Source organism: Stegastes partitus, unplaced genomic scaffold (assembly GCF_000690725.1).
Source record: "Stegastes partitus isolate 25-593 unplaced genomic scaffold, Stegastes_partitus-1.0.2 Scaffold521, whole genome shotgun sequence".
Taxonomy (NCBI): domain Eukaryota; kingdom Metazoa; phylum Chordata; class Actinopteri; family Pomacentridae; genus Stegastes; species Stegastes partitus.
In genome coordinates this window covers 265,066-282,848 of record NW_007578252.1, presented here as the reverse complement: position 1 = coordinate 282,848, position 17,783 = coordinate 265,066, and the positions used below count along the sequence as shown (strand labels likewise).

The 17,783-nt window shown below is 43.3% G+C and overlaps 2 protein-coding genes across 2 annotated transcripts; one reads left to right on the top strand and one right to left on the bottom strand.

The window, feature by feature from the left end:
• The first annotated feature begins 1,540 nt into the window (after nt 1-1,540).
• Nucleotides 1,541-14,345, top strand: nup155 (nucleoporin 155). The gene is made up of 34 exons (XM_008287793.1): nt 1,541-1,671; nt 1,934-2,101; nt 2,878-3,015; nt 3,159-3,255; nt 3,376-3,446; nt 3,535-3,627; nt 4,019-4,282; nt 4,374-4,447; nt 4,546-4,637; nt 4,735-4,832; nt 4,915-5,082; nt 5,187-5,287; nt 5,588-5,758; nt 5,870-5,980; nt 6,151-6,245; nt 6,337-6,422; nt 6,601-6,742; nt 6,869-6,935; nt 7,058-7,173; nt 8,263-8,366; nt 8,564-8,697; nt 8,873-9,064; nt 9,338-9,476; nt 9,554-9,689; nt 9,783-9,936; nt 10,028-10,132; nt 10,483-10,637; nt 10,836-10,965; nt 11,059-11,172; nt 11,276-11,396; nt 11,476-11,586; nt 11,909-12,045; nt 12,152-12,258; nt 13,145-14,345. Exons 2-34 carry the CDS (start codon nt 1,960-1,962, stop codon nt 13,281-13,283), a joined length of 4,104 nt encoding a protein of 1,367 aa, XP_008286015.1. The 5' UTR covers nt 1,541-1,671; nt 1,934-1,959; the 3' UTR covers nt 13,284-14,345.
• Nucleotides 14,346-15,814: 1,469 nt separating this feature from the next.
• On the bottom strand, nt 15,815-16,903 carry ora5 (olfactory receptor class A related 5). The gene has a single exon (XM_008287803.1). It carries the CDS (start codon nt 16,901-16,903, stop codon nt 15,815-15,817), a length of 1,089 nt encoding a protein of 362 aa, XP_008286025.1.
• Between the last annotated feature and the right edge of the window lie 880 nt (nt 16,904-17,783).

Genomic DNA, 17,783 nt, shown 5'->3' with positions numbered 1-17,783 from the left:
TTTCTCACCTTTATGTCTGACAGAAATCAAGGTGAGTGAAGCGGTGAAGGAGATTTCTATCATTTCCATAACGCGCACTTCCCTTGAATATCAACCGGATCTATGCCTCCAAAAAAACACAACACCAGATCTTATGTGATAACCGAAGTCTCTGCTCATTGATTTTGTCAAAACAGAAATGTGCACGCGTCAGCAGCTAACTAAAAAAAACTCTCAGACCTTGCTGGGGTTTGTTGTGTTGCTGTGCTGTAGTGCTGCTGTCTTCTGTCTACGTGAAGGCTATTAAACCTGAAAGCACTTTTTATGCGTCTGTACTTGACAAACCAGTGACCGCATTGAATCATTCCTGACACATCATTCATAACCTGCAGAGTCTCTGCAGATTTCAGGGCGACAATATTTACAACATGTGTATTTGTCATCCCAAAACATGGATATTCACAATATGTTTTGAAGGTGCAGAAAGGTGAGAACATGAGCATAAATGAGCTGTGTGGAGTTTATAAATGAATTAAAATGAATTAGTTTATCACTGATGTGAAAAGGAGGGCTGCAGCAAAATTAAGAAAATAATAAAAAATATATTGTTATTATTTTTATTATTTGTCTTTATATTTCTACTTATATTAGCCTTTTCTTTTATGGATCCATTTTTGATTAATATTGCTTTATATTGCCACATTATTTATTTTTATTTACCCTTCTTTTTATTTCCACTTTATCTTATTATTCTTTTATTGATTTATTTTTGTAATATGGCACTCTCACTACTCCATAACCCCCAGATGTGCACACATAATTTAAAAAAGTCTCTTCTCAAAGCTTCCCTTTATGTGAAGGCATTTTTGTGATTTTCTGATTTTATTTTTTATTTTTTTTAATTTCACCCCTGGTATTATTTTTTTTGTATTGTTGATTGATTTTATCTTGCACGTGTCTTCTGCTTCCCCCTTCAGTGTTCATACATTATTTACTATCATGGCTTTCATTTATATTTATGTATCAGAGGGTACTATTATACGTATTTATATATATAAATATCTGCCGTTAGAACTTCTGTACTGAGTCGTTATGAGATTTGACTGTTGTCTGAAGCAAATAAACAAAAAAACAAAAAACAGCAAAAACAAAAGACTATTAAGAATAAAAAATGACACCACTGGTAATAATTTTAACTGGAAAATGAAAACAAGGCATCTCAAAATATAGCAAATATTGCATTTAGCATGTCTTGGTTACTTTTCAACTGAAAATCTAAATCAAGTGGCTAAAATATATAATGTAAATCAAAGAAAGAGTATTGTTTTTGCCCCCTTTTTAATCATTTGTAAAATTCAAATTAGTTTGACTACTATTTTCTTTAAAAATAAGTATGTATGTATCTGTGCTTCTGTATAGAAAAAATAATATCCACAGAATGTCACTGACCGCTAGGTGGCAGCGCAGCTCTTTTTTCTTCTTCTTCTTCGCCTGTTGTAACAATTGAGGAGGCGAAGAAGAAGATGACTCTACTCCCCGGAAAATCAAACCGTTCTGTGCTCTGTGCATGAGGTTGGCGGGCTGCTGATAGTATTTGTGTGTTGGATGTATTTCTTCAAATTTTGCTGCCGTCCTTGCCAACACAACCCATTAGCCAAATACCTCGCTGTCACACGGAATCATTTCAGTCGGGTAAAGCAACGGAATCACTTTAAAATCCTTTATATCACACTTACTTAGCGGTTAGCTTGCATGCTAAATAATACGGTTTTAACGGTAGCAGGCGGACGGCTAACCGGCGTTCCAAACTTGCTAACAGTGGCTAGCACTGAGTCACTGGCACATTTAAGTTGTGAGTTTGGCGGTTTATCTCTCTGTTATTGACGTATGACATCTCGCCAAACGTCGCTAATGCTGTTGGAGGTTGATTCTGTTTGAACTGCTTGCTGTGCAGATTAAGTCAGCGGTGGTTGCCCAGCCATGCCGTCCACCGCTGGACCCAGCAGCCCCGCCGCTGCGCTCGCCGAGGCGCTGGAGAACTCTGCCCGGCTGATTGACAGACACCTGCAGGATGACCGCTGCTTTCCTGACCTGTCAGAGCTGCTCAGCGTCCCATCACACAGTAAGACCACACCAGAGCTAGCAAGCTGTTTTTGTTTACAGAAGGGCTCCCATGCCAAGCTATCAAGGGGTAGGGAAAAAAGTAGGAGGTTGGGGGGTAAAAACTGGAAAAGTTTTGGAGCAAAACTTTCATTTAAGTAACTGTTGCTCTACTTGCATGCACCTACAATCTCACAAAACAGTATTAAGATGAATTCTGGGTAACGTTGTGGAGGATCAAGAAGAAAGAGACACTCACAGTTTAACAACAATGCTTGGATGACTATTAGAATTGCTGTTATTCTAAATACTGTTTTTGTAGCACACATGTGAATAGTATTAGAAGCTTGTTTTGGTGCAGAGCAAATGCAGGCTACCAGAATATTCATTGTTCTCCATCCAGAATAGATTATGATATAAATGGTATGTAAAGGTGGCGTATCAAGATGGTTAACATGCTTTCTGTTGTTGGTTTGAGAGGAACAGTACAGTGTATTTCAGTGGAAAGCCTTCACATATATTAGGCTAATTATCACACCCACACCTCTCAGTATAATACAGTATAATTCAACAGCTTCACAAGGCCAAAAGCAATAAACGGTGAATACGATGCCATCATGAATGTAGGATCAGTCGTATCGTTTGTCGAGGTGTGACTGTGTGTGTGTCCCCTTTCATATTCAGCATCGTTTCCACAAGTGTGAAATATTTTTGTACATAAAGGAAATCTATTTTGATTAGGAAACACAAAACGAATGCCATAATCAGACTAACCTTTGTGCTTGATTTTGTTCACAGACATGCCGTCCTTGTCTGGAGTGTCGGATATGGACTACCCCCTCCAGGGACCCGGTCTACTCAGTGTGCCAAACCTCCCAGAGCTCAGTGCTGTTCGCCGAGTCCCTCTGCCACCTGAGCTGGTGGAGCAGTTCAGCCGTATCCTTTTGGTTGTATAGAAAAAAAACAAATTCACTGCTTTCATATGGATCCAGAGGTGTCCATCAAACAAACAGCTCAAATGTTTAGTTCATTCCTCCTGTTTTTGTGAAAATTCGAGTTTGTGCTTAACCATTTCATAGACATGCAGTTTAACTGCATGATGGGGGTCTTTCCTGAGATCTCTCGAGCGTGGCTTACCATCGACAATGACATCTTCATGTGGAATTATGAAGATGGGTGCGTTCCTGTTTAAATCACACAGAAATATTAGTATTCACATTTTCATTGTGAGCTTTCAGTAAGGATAAACCCTGAGTCATAATGTTTTTTTCTTTCTTTCTGCTATGTTCCTTGCAGAGGAGATGTGTCCTATTTTGATGGCCTGATTGAAACTATTCTGGCAGTGGGTCTTGTGAAACCAAAACAAGGTAGGTCTAAATTCTCACTCAGCATTGATTTTTAAAAAAATTTTTTTTATTTGAATCATGTTAATGATTGATATTTTTGTCTTATCAGGGATTTTACAGCCACACATTCACTACCTCTTAGTATTGGCCACATCCGTGGATGTAGTGATTCTCGGGCTCAGTTTCCCCAAGAGTCAAGCTGGTGAGTATGATAATCCTGTCATGTTGCAGTACAATGAAACATGTCCAGCTGCTTGAAGTTACAAGGGTCATATAAAACATGAAAAGTCAAAGATAAAAGCTAAACATGTTCCCACTTGTGCAAACAAGTGCCAGATATTCATCAGCGAGGCAAACAAACAAGATACTGACAGCTGTTGCGTCAAAACATTGTCTTATTGGAAATGTTTTTTGCCAAACTGTTCAAACTCAGCGTGGTGATACTTGTGTGGACATCAGGGTGAGAGATGGAAGTAACTGAGATATCATATCCCACACTGCTGCTATGTTTTGTTCTCAGTCGTGCTAATAATATCCTGCCGTGCTTGTCTTGGTTTATCTGGGTCATCTCCGTGTCTCTGCTTTGTTTATAGGGTTGAACGACAGCATGTCTGGTGGGATGCAGCTGCTACCAGACCCCCTGTTCTCAATCCCCACAGACAACACCTACATCCTGTCCATCACCTCCACCGACCTGGGGCGCATCTTTATGGCAGGGAAGGACGGCTGCCTCTATGAGATAGCTTACCAGGCTGAGGCAGGCTGGCTGAGCCAGCGCTGCAGAAAAATCAACCACTCCAAAAGCTCTTTGTCCTTCCTCATCCCATCTGTGCTCCAGTTCTCCTTCTCTGAAGATGGTAGGGAGAGGATTCGCTTTTCCACATGGAGCGAAATTGTTTCTTTGATTGGATTAAACTTGAACATTTTGTCATCCCTGTTGCTCCACAGACCCCATTGTGCAGATTGCGATTGATAACTCACGCAACACACTCTTCACACGCTCTGAGAAAGGTGTCCTGCAGGTATGACACGAAAAAAATCTCACTTCTTCTGATATGTATTTGTTTCCGATTAGCAAGGAAACTGACGCCCATTTGTGAGTAAAAGGTCTGTTTTTCAGGTGTATGACCTGGGTGCTGACGGCCAAGGTATGAGTCGCGTGGCAACGATGTCACAGAACTCCATTGTTGCAGCTGCTGGAAACATTGCCAGGTATGTCTGACAAACCTCATATGCTTCTCTTAGATATCGTGTTAATTATCCTCACAGGAAAGCAAGATTTTTGATTGAAACTCTCCTCTGTTTTCAGGACAATCGATCGTTCTGTCTTCAAACCCATCGTCCAGATCTCTGTGATTGACAGGTCTGAGTCCTCAGACTGCCACCTGCTCGCTGTCACACACGCAGGTAAAGATCATGAAACGAGATGAAAAGAAGTCATAAGTGTTTATACATTATGTGCACCAATACTGATGTTCTGTTTCTGCAGGTGTGCGTCTCTATTTCAGCACCGCACCTTTTGCCCCTCCGCACCAGAAGCATGTGGCAGTTCGGCCAAGCCTGCTAGCTCTGGTCCACGTCCGTCTGCCGCCAGGGTTCTCTGCCTCTTCTACCCTGCAGAAACCTGCAAAGGTCCATAAAGCTCTGCACAGCAAAGGTAATGGACCAAACGTTTTTGCTCGCAGTGTTGTGATCAGCTCAGCACAGGACCGCCGTTTGCAAGAATCCAAATCTGCCTTTAACGCATTTTAAATCTTACAGGTGTTCTGCTAATGGCTGCCTCCGAGACAGAGGACAGCGACATTCTGTGGTGCATCAATCACGACTCTTTTCCCTTCAAGAAACCTCTGATGGAGACACAGGTTCGCACATATTAAAGAGATTTAAATTTCAGCTGTCTTTTAACCACTGGATGTCTGTGTGTAGTGGACGTTGCATATATAACGTATAACACCTAAACACAGCTTCTGTTTTCCCAGAATTTCAGTTCAGCTTGCAGTTTTTTCTTAGCTTATGCATTTATTTCTTTGTCATTTTTCTTGGACTTTTGGATGAAAGTTTTTGTTAGACAACAGCTTGCTTTATTTACTACCTAAAGCCAGGAGCCATTGGTTTTGAGAATCCCTACAATCTGCCTCTCTTTCCTCTCTGTTACATTGCAGATGATGTCTAATGTGGACGGACACTCCTGGGCTCTTTGTGCCCTTAATGAAGAGAAGCCAGCCAAGACTTTCACTCCTCTGAACAAGGAACAGATTCCCATCACCGACTCACCCGTGGTGGTCCAGCAGCACAACATCCCTCCGCAGAAGTTTGTCCTTCTTTCCGCAAAGGTTAAAACCGCTGTCATGACTCATTATGTTTCACACAGAGAGCCTAATCCTGTTACAGTGTGCCAGACAATGGCTTAGTGTTTTAAGTGTAGACTCTCTGCTGTCCTGTAGGGGAGTCACATCTTCCAAAAACTGCGACCAGTAGACCAGCTCCGTCACCTCCTCGTGAGCTGTGCTGGAGGAGAAAGTGAAGAGATCGAACGCTTCTTCAAGCTGCACAGGGTACAGAGCATAATGTTTTATAATCCCCTTATTATGGCGTGTAGCCTTAAACATGTGCGTGACACACATGCGTGGTTTCACCCCATATGTCACGAGCCTGGATGACACACAAACACGTTCACGCAGGATTAATCCAACCATGTTTCTCACACAACCTCTGCTCTGTACAGGAGGAGCAGGCTTGTGCCACAGCGCTCATCCTGGCTTGCTCCAGTGCTGCTTGCGACCGGGAGGTTTCACAGTGGGCCACCAGAGTGTTCTTCAGGTCAGATGACCCGTCTTATTCTTGTAAATATTTCCGCTCAGTCACGCTGTGCACAAACTGAAATCAGGTCTTTTATTTTTGCTGTGGTCAGATATGGCGGAGAGGCACAGATGAGATTTCCTGCAGCCATGACATCTCCCAGCACTGTTGGGCCTGTGATGAGCTCTCCAGCACCTGGTAAATGAGTAAATATTTAGTAGTTGTCCACCTGCCTCGTGGGATGTGTTAAAGATACAGACCAAACTGTGACACTGTGTGAAGCCGTATACACACACAAACCGCATCTGCACAAGCACACAGGACATAGGAAAAAATAAAATGTTATGTTTTACTCATTTTCTAATGCCTCCTTCAGGAATTATACCTCCAGCACTGGCCACACCCTTTGCACCGATGCCCTCCGGAACTGCCCCCATCACACCCATGTCAGCCGGCCCTGAGGTGATTTTCTCTGGGAAACACAACGGCATCTGCGTCTACTTTGCTCGCATTCTTGGGTAAGTAAATCATCTTTTGTCACATTTTTCAGGGCCAAAGCTTAAATGTGAGTTTCTCTTTAGCCAAAACTCTGCATGCTGATGTGTGATCATAGTTTCCTCATGAACACCTTGTCGTCTTCTCAGAAATATTTGGGATGGCAGCCTTGCTGTTGAGAAGGCCATAAGCAAAGGGAATCAGACTGTCAGTATTGTGAGTACTGTAATTACGATTACTATTACATTTATTCACAACACTTTAATAATAATTATAAGCTTTCAGAATGATGCCAGTAATTGTTGGTTAACACTGGTTATTATCTGTTGTCCCTACAGTTGGAAAGCAGCGTGAGCTCATTTGATCTGGAGTCGGTCCTTCTGGAGCTCTGCGGTTTGCAGGAGTTTCTCGATAAAAACTCTCAGTTCAGTCCTTCCTCTCTTGGTGCTGCAAGGTAAGATCTCTGTCTGCTTATTCTTACGCTGAATTGATTAATGTGTTGATGCCTTAGTAGGTAACCTTCAGGTAGTTTCTGGGCGTTGTGTTTACTCCTGTCACATTTTCACTCAATGGGAGCTCATTTTTCACCACAACAGAAAGTGTTGCACCTCTACTGAAACAGCACAGCAATGGCTCGAAGTAAAGAGAGCTCCAGAATGTTTTTTTACGTAGAAAAACAAAGTTATAACGACACGAATCATAATAATAAAGGTTAAATTATTTGTGTATTCTAATTTTAAAATTGAAAAAACCTAGAAACAACATTTACAGCATTGCCCTGAGATGTTATCAATAATGAAAAAAGATGATTCTATTAATATTTTACAACTTTGACATTTTTACAACCTCTACAAACTACTAGGGTTTTTTCAGTCACTCTGATATTTCATCGTGCTGGTTTAGGGTATCTTCCAACAACTTGCTAACAACTTGCTCCTTTGTATGCTAGTTTTGAACCGAACTGCATTTATTTAATCGATTAAATGTGTTTTATTTTGCTGTCAGTCTCTCTGACTTGTTTCCAACCTGTCTCCTTCCTACTTTGTGTAAACACAGTTCTTCTGAATAGTCCTTGAATTTTGTTTTGGGATTGTCGGTTGCAGCTGAGTTGCTCGTGACTTCTTTGTTATTTTTCTTGCTTAAATAAGACGCATGGAATAATGTGATGCCCCTTAAATCAACTTTTGCTGAATCGCAAATATCAGAAAGGGTACCTGTGTTCCCCAGTTTGATGAGAGAAATACCTGCTGTAGCATCATGTAGCGTTCTCGGGTGTTTCAGTCTGCAGAGGTCAGACCATGTGATATTTTCTGGCCTCTGATTTAGGACAAAACTATGACCAAGTCAAAGACCTTCTCAAACTCATGACTTATGATAATGAGTAAATATACTTTCCTATTTAATACTACCCTTGCTGTCACTGTCAGCGCTTTCCACATGAACCTGGAAGCAGCACAAACAGGATCCAGCTCTATAAATCCTCTTCTTTACCAGGGTCTAGTTTTCATCCCTTGTGTATGACATCTGTTCTGCTCCCTGTTAGCTTCAGCTCCCCTGCCAACCTGCAGCAAAGGCTGCTGGGATTTATGCGTCCTGACGGAGCCAACTCTCAGCAGGTTCAGCAGGAGCTTCAGAGGAAATATCACAGTGAGTTATAAGTACAAGTTCCCATGTTTCCCCGAGCATTTCCATCAGAATCAGGATGGATGTGGACCTTTAATGTGCCAACAAAAAATGAAAAAGTGATGTATTTGGCGTTTAACTGTCCTCCCCGATGACTGATGTCTTTATTCCTGGAAATGTCAGTAATCTGTGTCTCTTTGTGTTTTTATCTCTGTCTTCAGCCAAGGCTCAGGTCTATGAGAAAGTGTCCCTGCAGGGCATCCAGCAGTTGGTGCATCGCTCTTATCAGACTCTGGCCCTCTGGAAGCTTCTCTGTGATCATCAGTTTAGCCTCATTATGTCTGAGCTACCAAAGGTACACGAGTGTACAAATATTTCTGCATTGCAAACACATGCTCACGTATCTGTACTGTGTACCTTCCTGCATGTAATACCTTTTGTTTTCAGCCAGAAACATGATGCACAACACCAGCTCCCCCGTTGTTCCAGACCTGCTCATTGCTCATCCCGCTGTTTTGGTTTTTTTGTAGGAGTTTCAAGAGCAGATGAAGGGAGCGAGTTTTAAGGATGTAGTGATCCGGGGCAAGGAGTTATCTGGAGCACTCATCACAGGACTCATTAATGTCTACATCAAAGATAATGCCTCTGTGGATGCCATCAGCAATCACCTTCGGGACATCTGTCCCCTGCTGTACAGCAGCGATGACAGCGTCTGCTCCAAGGTACACACAGAGTTTATGTTTGTTGTTTGGAGATCTTAAAATATCCTAAGCTGAATTTTCACCACCATAAATAGAGTTATGTATACTTGAATATATCACAGCTTCAGGGGTGTTGCATTTCTATTTTATTGATGCCTCTGTGTCTTGTTTTCACATTTCTTGTGATCTTCGAGATAATTCTTGGGGCAACAAGTTCTTGTACTAAAAGGTTATTGATTTACCCGCATTGATTTATGTGTCTCAGTGGTGAAGTTGCTTTTGTCTCCCACTCAGGCTAATGAGTTGCTGCAGAGCTCTAAGCAGATCCAGAATAAAGGAGATAAGGAGAGAACGTTGAGAGAGTCTCTACGACTCTACCAACAGATCAGCCAGCACACGGACCTGCCGCTTGTCGGCTCCCAGTATAGACAAGGTAGGGACACGCAAGATAACCTCCTCTGTCCTGGTTTGGATTGTTTAGTACAATACTGATGCTGTTTAACTTCTTAGTGCGTTTCTACGAGGGCGTGCTTGAGTTGTGCCTCACAGCAGCGGACAAGAAGGATCCACAAAGACTCGGACCCCATTTCTACAAGAACGGAGAGCCTGAGGAGGACAGAGTGGGACAGCAGGCCTTCCAGGAAAGGTAACACAACATAGAAGTACTACACAAATCATCTGCGTCAGAGATGGCTGCTGTTGTTACCAATATTTCTCCACCCTCCTTTGTCCACCCCAGACTTTTGTGTTACAAGTGCATCACGGACACCATGCAGGAGCTGGTGAACCAGAGCAAAGCTGCCCCTCAGTCCCCCAGCGTCCCTAAGCAGCCCGGACCTCCTGTCATGACTTCCGACCCCAACATGCTCAGCAACGAGGAGGCTACAGCTCACGTGAGTCCGAAGGAGACAGGTGATGCTTATTTCCTCCCACAGCGGTGTATACGATTTGCATTTCTAATGAAAATCTGTTGTGCCCTTGTAGTTTGAGCAGATGCTTGGTCTGGCCCAGAGGTCTCAGGATGAGCTGTTCCACATCGCGCTGTACAACTGGCTGATTCAGGCCGACTTGACAGACAAGCTGCTGGAGGTACAGTGTCACTGCGTGTGTGTAATCGGCTGACTTGCGTTTTAGTGTGTACTTGAATCACATTTTGTTTCCATATTTGTTTTTAAAAATAGAGCCATCAGTGTATATTTCTTTTCATCTAGACGTTACAGCCCCACACAACCAAACGCTGGTGTGTTTACTGATAAAACTAGATTTACTACTGCAAAAAAACCTAAACCTATAATATAGTATTTACACTACATGTTTCATTGTACCCAGGTTCTTGTTTTTGTTTACTCCCCAAAGTATAAATGTGCTGGTCGGTGTTGTTGGTATGATTAGATCCACTCTGTCCATAGCCGTCCTTTCATCTGTCCTCTGCTGTCCAGGTGAATTCTCCATATTTGGAAGAACATCTGATGCACATGATCAAGCAGGACCAGAGTAAAGTTCACAACATGGACCTCTTGTGGCGCTACTACGAGAAGAATCGTAACTTTGGCAAAGCAGCTCACGTACTGGCCCGACTTGCTGACATGCACAGGTGTGGACACAACAACACAACATAACCTCTATTTAAGCTTCACTAGTGAATGAACAGCTTCTAACACCGACTCACCACAATTACAGCATCCACTCCATATTCACTACATTAACTTCTAATTGTTCAGTTTTTTTTCTTCATTTTAAGTAAAAATATGTTTCCTAAAAGTACCATATTGTTTGTTTCCCGGTTATGCAGCACCGAGATCTCTCTGAAGCAGCGTTTGGAGTACATTGCTCGAGCCATCCTGTCTGCCAAGAGCTCCTCGTGCATCACAGCTCAGGCATCCGATGGAGAGTTTCTTCACGAGCTGGAGGAAAAAATGGAGGTACTTATCCTTTGGGTGATCACTGTGAGACAAATGCAGGCATAAAAATCAGCAACCGCTCAGTTTGTCTTTGTTTGGTTCCCCCTCTTCTAGCTCGTGCGCATCCAAGTGCAGATTCAGGAAACTCTGATCAGGCAGTACTCGCATCACCCCTCAGTGAAAAATGTCATCTCTCTGTTGGACTCGGAGCTCATGGACATCACAAAGGTAACATCGGAATGACACAGCGTCTGGGGTTTATGAACAGCTGATGAGATGTAGTGAATGAGGGCTGTTGTTTTAACAGTAGGTTTTGTGTCCGTTTTTGCAGCTCTACGGAGAGTTCGCCGACCATTTCAAATTGTCCGAGTGCAAGCTGGCCATCATCCACTGCGCAGGACACTCTGACCCAATCCTGGTGCACTCGCTGTGGCAGGAGATACTGGAGAAAGGTGAGTGGAGCAACCTTTGCTTGCGTCCTTCCTCTAAATTGATGCGCATGACGTGTCAATGATGAGTTTTGTCTTTCAGAACTGGGAGACTCCGTGGCCATGAGTCCAATTGACAGGATGAGGTCCCTCAATCTGAAGCTGGTGTCGCTGGGAAAGAGTTACGCTGGAACGCCAAGATATTTTCCACTGGGTAGGCTGTAATTATATTCACTTTTAGACTCGTTAGAATTTTCCAGCTTGCAATTTAGCGAACAGTAATATAATTAGACTTCCCTTTTGCATCATTTATGTCTCTGGGGTTACAGGCCTGTGGGGTGACGCAGGTGCTCTAGGTGGAAATTATCCTCCATTTACAACTGACGTGTTCAAGCCTGTCTGTGAATTGACTCATTTTATATACATCTTGGTCCTTGCCTGTGTGCACGTAATTGGTTATGCCCCCCACCAGCAGCGAATATGTTGCAGAGTATGCAGTGTTAACAAGTGCTGACACAGGCGTCTTGTGATCGCAGAGTTCCTGGTGAAGTTCCTGGAGCAGGAGGTTTGCCGACTCAACTGGGACGTGGGATTCGTCACGTCCACCATGCAGGAGATAGGAGTACAGCTACCACGTCTTCTGGAGGTCTACGACCAGCTCTTCAAGACCCGGGTACACGCTTCGTTCTCAGACGTTCATCTGAGTTGTGCTTTAATCATGTCAGATAGGACTGAACTGTCTCATTTAATCCATTAACACGCCTTATTGCCTTTCGTAGGATCCCTGCTGGCAGCGGCTGAAGAAACCTCTCCATCTGGTGGAGTGTATCCACGTGCTTCTCTCAGGATACGTGGACGATCCCAGCAGAGTACCAACATATGACAGGTAATCTGTCTGTTCAGCTGCTGGCCTGCAGTGGGTGCTGCAGTGTTGACATTAGCAGGAGCCTAGATGTGACAAGTAAGGCTGTGTGTGTGGGTTGCCAAACTGTTAATGAGTCCTCTATCTGCTCATGTTAATGTGAGCTGGTTTAGATGAACACTACAACTACAAACTCTATCTACTGCTGTAAACACAAACCATAAAATCCTTTAAAAAGAACGTGGACGACATGATGAACAGAGAACATTCCTACAGGTGGAAACGCTCTTTTTGGAGGCGACTTTCACTCTAAATGTAAAACAGAAAATGTAACACTTGCACCTTGAATCTGCCGTGAGAGCAGCAAAACTATTACACTTTAATACAGCCTTGTTGTTTTTTTTTTCACACTTGGATGTGGATTTTTTCTTTTTTTTTTTTTTTTGGTGAGATGCATTTTTGCTGTTTCTAGGCAACAGTTCATATCTGTCAATCACTCGTGTGCTGCCAACACCAGCTACCAGCAGGCAGTCAGAGACACAATAGACAAACAAATAAAACCTTGCCTTAAGCTCCAAATGCCTGTTAATGTTTGGCCAAGCTCGATGTTTAGTTTGGGGTTTTGATAATTTCTCCCTGTGATGTCGGATTGCTGTGGGTCAGAGCTGCTCGTAAAAGGCTGAAGCTGAACACAGTGTGATGCATGTGTCTATATATATCCAACAAGTGCTGCCAAAGTTGTGGCCTTTTTAGTGTAAATTTATCTCTTTGCATGGCTATCCACGCCTCCACAGCTCAGCAGGGAGCCACAGTCGGTATTAAACCGAAACCAGCGAGTAAAGAGCGTCTAGTGTAAGACAGACTCTCACTGGAAACATAAACCTGCATTAAAGTCGGTTTTCTTTTTCAGACGCCGCTTCACTAACGTGTGCCTCGACAACATCTGCGGATACCTCGTGGAGCTGCAGTCTCTGAGCCCGAACGCGGCCCTTCAGCAAACCATCGGCAACTTCAAGTCGCTGCAGGCGAAGCTGGAGAAACTCCACTGACGCTGCTAATAACATTCTTCACCAGGACAAGGGACAGGTGACGTCTGGATCTTGCACTGTTGGCCTTAAGCGAACAGCTGATTTAAAAGTGTGATTGTCAGGAAGCACGACGACGATGATGATGATGATGATGATGTTCGTGCTCCACAGTAGAGGTAGCCGCCTCTTTATCTCTTCAGTCTGTGCTGCAAGGGCTCGTTGTTAAGGAACAGATGACAGTTACATCCTCCGGTAACAACGAGGGGGACTGAAGAGACAAGTTTTATAACTTATTTGATACGTTTTGTTAGTCTAAACATGCTGAAATGCAACTTTAACAATAAAGTTATTTGCATTGTGTGCAAATAGCAGTCGGGTGTTTAAAAAAAAAAAAAAAAGGCAAGATATTGAGTTCCAAAAAAAAACAGACAACAACATGAAATCACTCTGAAAGCCTTTTCTTCTTCACAGAGGAATGATTTTGATTGTTCTGCTTTTGCCTCCAAACAATTTAGCATTGTATGTTGTATGTAATTATGTATATAATGTCATCTGTTCTGCCACACTCATCATTCAGAGTGACGATGTCGTCCACTCGGGTGGTAAAACCGTGCGTATGAGTGCTTTTGTGATTGTTTTGAATACAGAACTATTTTTAACACGGTGCTGTTCACAGTGCGACACTGAAAATTCTGGCCTGCATTGGAAAAACAAAGTAAAAAAGACATTTTTATAAAGAAATAAAACCCTGTCATTTACTTTTGTGTATGAAAATGTTTTGAGAAAAAAAAAAAACACTACACGGAAGCAACTAGTTCTCTGCCAGCCTGATGTTTTTAGTTAAGGTACAGCTTCGTGTGCAATTTTCCCAATAATTATCAGCAGAAAGGAGCATTAAATTGCAGTGTTGGTAATGTGGCAATGTTTACCTAATTATCTTTAATTTTAAGCAGCACTCAGGTTTTCTTAACATTATCACCAACAAGGCAGTAATTGCTAAAGGTCTCTAATTAGCCGTGCGCTCCAGTACAACAATTATGTTTCATTTTTAGCGTCGTGGAAAATAAAACAATTTTGACTCGAGGTTGGATGGGTGGATTTTTCCTCATCGATGAAGTGAGCCAGTAAAGTTCAAGCAAAGTCAGGATACTGTTTAAAGAGTAAAACTGTCACCACTTGGATCAAACCAAGCGAACTTTTGCATCTTTAGAGTTTCAGCTACTTATTTACGTTCATAACAATAAACTATTCTCCAACTCAACATACTATTATTGCAAAAAAATTGAAAGAAACAAGCCCCTAAAATTCCTAACTGTGATTTTAAGCATCTTCATCGACAACACTTGTGCGTTTAGAATCCACTATGTGACCAGGAACCTTCTTATTTACTGTAGAAACATTTCACACTTGCTCACTTTCTGAATGTTTATTTTAGAGATCTGTTTTTATTAGTAGGAAGTGAAGGACTGAACTTATCATCCATCCATCATCTATACACCCCTTAATCCTCACTAGGGTCATGGGGGGCTGGAGTCTATCCCAGCTGACTCTGGGTGAAGGCAGGGGACACCTGGACAGGTCACCAGTCTATCACAGGGCTACACTTAGAGACAGACAACCAAGCACACTCACATTCACGACCCACCCTGCAGCCCCTGAACTTATCAAATCAATGAAAAAAATGTAAAAGCAACACTATGTCATGTCTGATGTAGTTCCTGTAATAGACAATTCGCAAATTGAATATAAATCTTAACAAGGATACTCATTTTAATAAGCTTCAATACAATATTTCAAAGTCTGACAACAACAGATTGGTCTTTCTGAAATGGTGATCCCATGTCAATAAAACCTGTCACCTTTAGTTTTCAGCTATCAATAACACACTCAGGAGGTCCTAAAAACCTCCCAAAAGTTTAATGATAACTCTGGACTATGCAAAACCTTCAAAACATTTGACAACTTTTGCTTAAAATGACTCATGATGGGCCACTGCTATAGCTAAACTGGTTGAGCTGGCGACCCGTGTACTGGGGCTGTAGTCCCTGATGCAGCGGTCGTGGGAATCCAGCCCATGGCCATTTGCTCCAGGTCCTTTCCCCATTCTTCTCCCCACTTTCCTGTCTCTCTCTCTACTGTCCTGTCACATAAAGGCAAAAAAAAAAAAAAAAAAGACTCCTGAATGTTCTTCTCTATGACTTTTGACAGCTTTTTCATGTCATGCAAAGCAGAGCGTTGTGACTTCACACGGTCAGCTTTCAGCAACACATATCAGCAGATCAATTGTAGGGATTTGTCGGCATTAAGTCGCAGCAAGACTCATCAAAAAAAGGCCTTCTCTGACAAATTCACATCTAGTTTTTATTGGTGCAGTAGCAACACATGCAGATGAGTTCACATGGAGGCAGTTGAACATAACGTGTCAGACAGCAGAATTAACGACAGGATTCTGAGTGGATACGATGGAATAACTACATGTATCGGGGACAAGCTGTCTTAATTTTACATAACCACAAGTCCACGGGAAAGAACTGGACGTGATGTACATATTTCTATCTTTTGCACTTGCAAGAAAGTTTTTTCACTCCGTGCAGGAATATGTAAGGGATGATGCAAGTGTAGGAGGCTGCGATGTAGCTGGCCACCTCCACTACTATTGATGAAGTGTGGATGCTGTTGGTGATGCGCAGAAGCAAATGAGTCAGCCAGCAGACCAGCACCACGCTGGCTACAGCTACCACACTCTTGGCTGCCCTCACCTGACTGCTTGTGTTGGAACTGGGCTTTGATGGCATCTGGTTGGGCCTGGAAACATTTGGTTTGGCTCCAGCTCTGCTCTCTGTTTCCCCGTTGAAGGGAGCGATGTGGGCACTCTTATCTGAAGGACACGAAGGATCGAGATCTTTTGAGATCCCCGGAGCAGAAACGGTGCTGATTGATCTCTCGTCGTCTCTGTTTTCGAGGCTCTTGTTTTCCTCTCTGACCGCCTCCTTGGTTTGATCAGAGCCGTGACCCCGTATACGTCTCTGGTTCTGGTACAGAGTGATGACAATCTGGGCGCTCGCAAATACAATCCCGGCGATGGGGAAAGCGTTAGCCACGGTTAGATAAATGACCTCATACGTTTGCTGGGCGAGAGGGTTGGGGAAGACGTCTAAACAGTCGTCTTCGCTCCCGTTTCCCCCTTCCACCGAGACGAAGAAGAAGTGCGGGACGCTGAAGACCACCGCCACCGTCCAGCTCCCGGCCAGCAGACACCCCACCAGCAGGAGGTTGTCCAGCTGCACCGGAGCTCCTCCACGTTTCAGGGAGCCCACCAGCTTCTGGTGCCAGAAGGCGCTGATGAAGAAGGTCGTGAAGATGCTGCTGGTCTCGGAGAGGTCGGCGCTGAAGCGAAAGACGCCGCAGAAGGTCTCCCCCAGGAACCAGCGTCCGTTGAAGTCCGCTATGGTGTCGGGCAGGTCCACCAGGCAGTTGGTGATGAGGTTGGAGAGAGCCAGGTTGATGAAAAGGACCTCGTTGGTGCGGATGCCAGATTTCTGCTTGGGCAGGGAGCAGATAGCCAGCCAGCTGTTTCCCAGGATCCCTGCTATAAACATGAGCGCTCTGATGATGGATTCAATCAACTCCTCTGCATCCATCGTTTGGCGAGATCAGTCGACAACCTTATCTTTACTGTCAGATGAAAGAAGCCTCGCTGGAAGGACGCTTTGGTGTTCTGACATTTATAACCGAGGCCCAACCCAGTAACGCTGCAGAGTTTAAACAACAGATAACCGCTTTGTTTCCCCTCGTGGCACCTTCGTCATGTAATCCCATTGAGATGTGCATTTTTCTTATGACATCCCAGGTTGCTTCCCCCTGACTGTAAATAGCCTCGATGCAGAGGGAAAAAAAAACCAAAACGAGCGTCTAAACGTCCACTAAGAAAACATCAGCGGTCTCTGAAGAGCTACCAGTCCAAACTCGGAGTCTATTGCACACAAAATGGTACTTCAGTGGCACAGAAAACCACACAAGAAATGATTTCCCAGTTGTTCTTCCTGTGCTCCAGTAGAGTTCAGGTTAAACTTCTTTGCAAAACCAGACAGTGAATTGACCCAGTACGTTGGTGTTTGATGTCCTACAAACAAATGGGATTTTAATTTTGGTTCAACTGTTTGTGGGAAATCATCTGATCCTCTTACACCTGCACACTGGATGCCCCATTTATCGTCTTTGTTGCAGCTCTTGATTGATTTTCCCCTCAGATTTTTTTCCCCTAATCTTCAGAGAATGAACAAAAACTCACTGAACTGTAGCACGTGTGTGTTCCTGCTTTGTCATTTTAGAAGTTTATGTCTAACAGCCAGTCGAATTCTTTATTTATTAAAGGTAGAACAAGATGGTTGATTATTTGCTAATTCTTTGCTGTTTTTGATCCATCAGTGACACCTCTTGAGTTTCTAGCGTTCGCCACATCAAATCTGCTTTAAGAAAAGTCTGCATGTGGATTTTTGTCCAGATGTTCTGCAAACTTAT

Bases quoted from the DNA above. Each gene is read 5' to 3' on its own strand.
- nup155 (XM_008287793.1), top strand. From the start codon at position 1,960: ATGCCGTCCACCGCTGGACCCAGCAGCCCCGCCGCTGCGCTCGCCGAG. The intron at 9,937-10,027 runs GTGAGTCCGAAG...GTGCCCTTGTAG, and splicing joins ACGAGGAGGCTACAGCTCAC to TTTGAGCAGATGCTTGGTCT. The intron at 10,133-10,482 runs GTACAGTGTCAC...TCTGCTGTCCAG, and splicing joins TGACAGACAAGCTGCTGGAG to GTGAATTCTCCATATTTGGA.
- ora5 (XM_008287803.1), bottom strand. From the start codon at position 16,903: ATGGATGCAGAGGAGTTGATTGAATCCATCATCAGAGCGCTCATGTTT.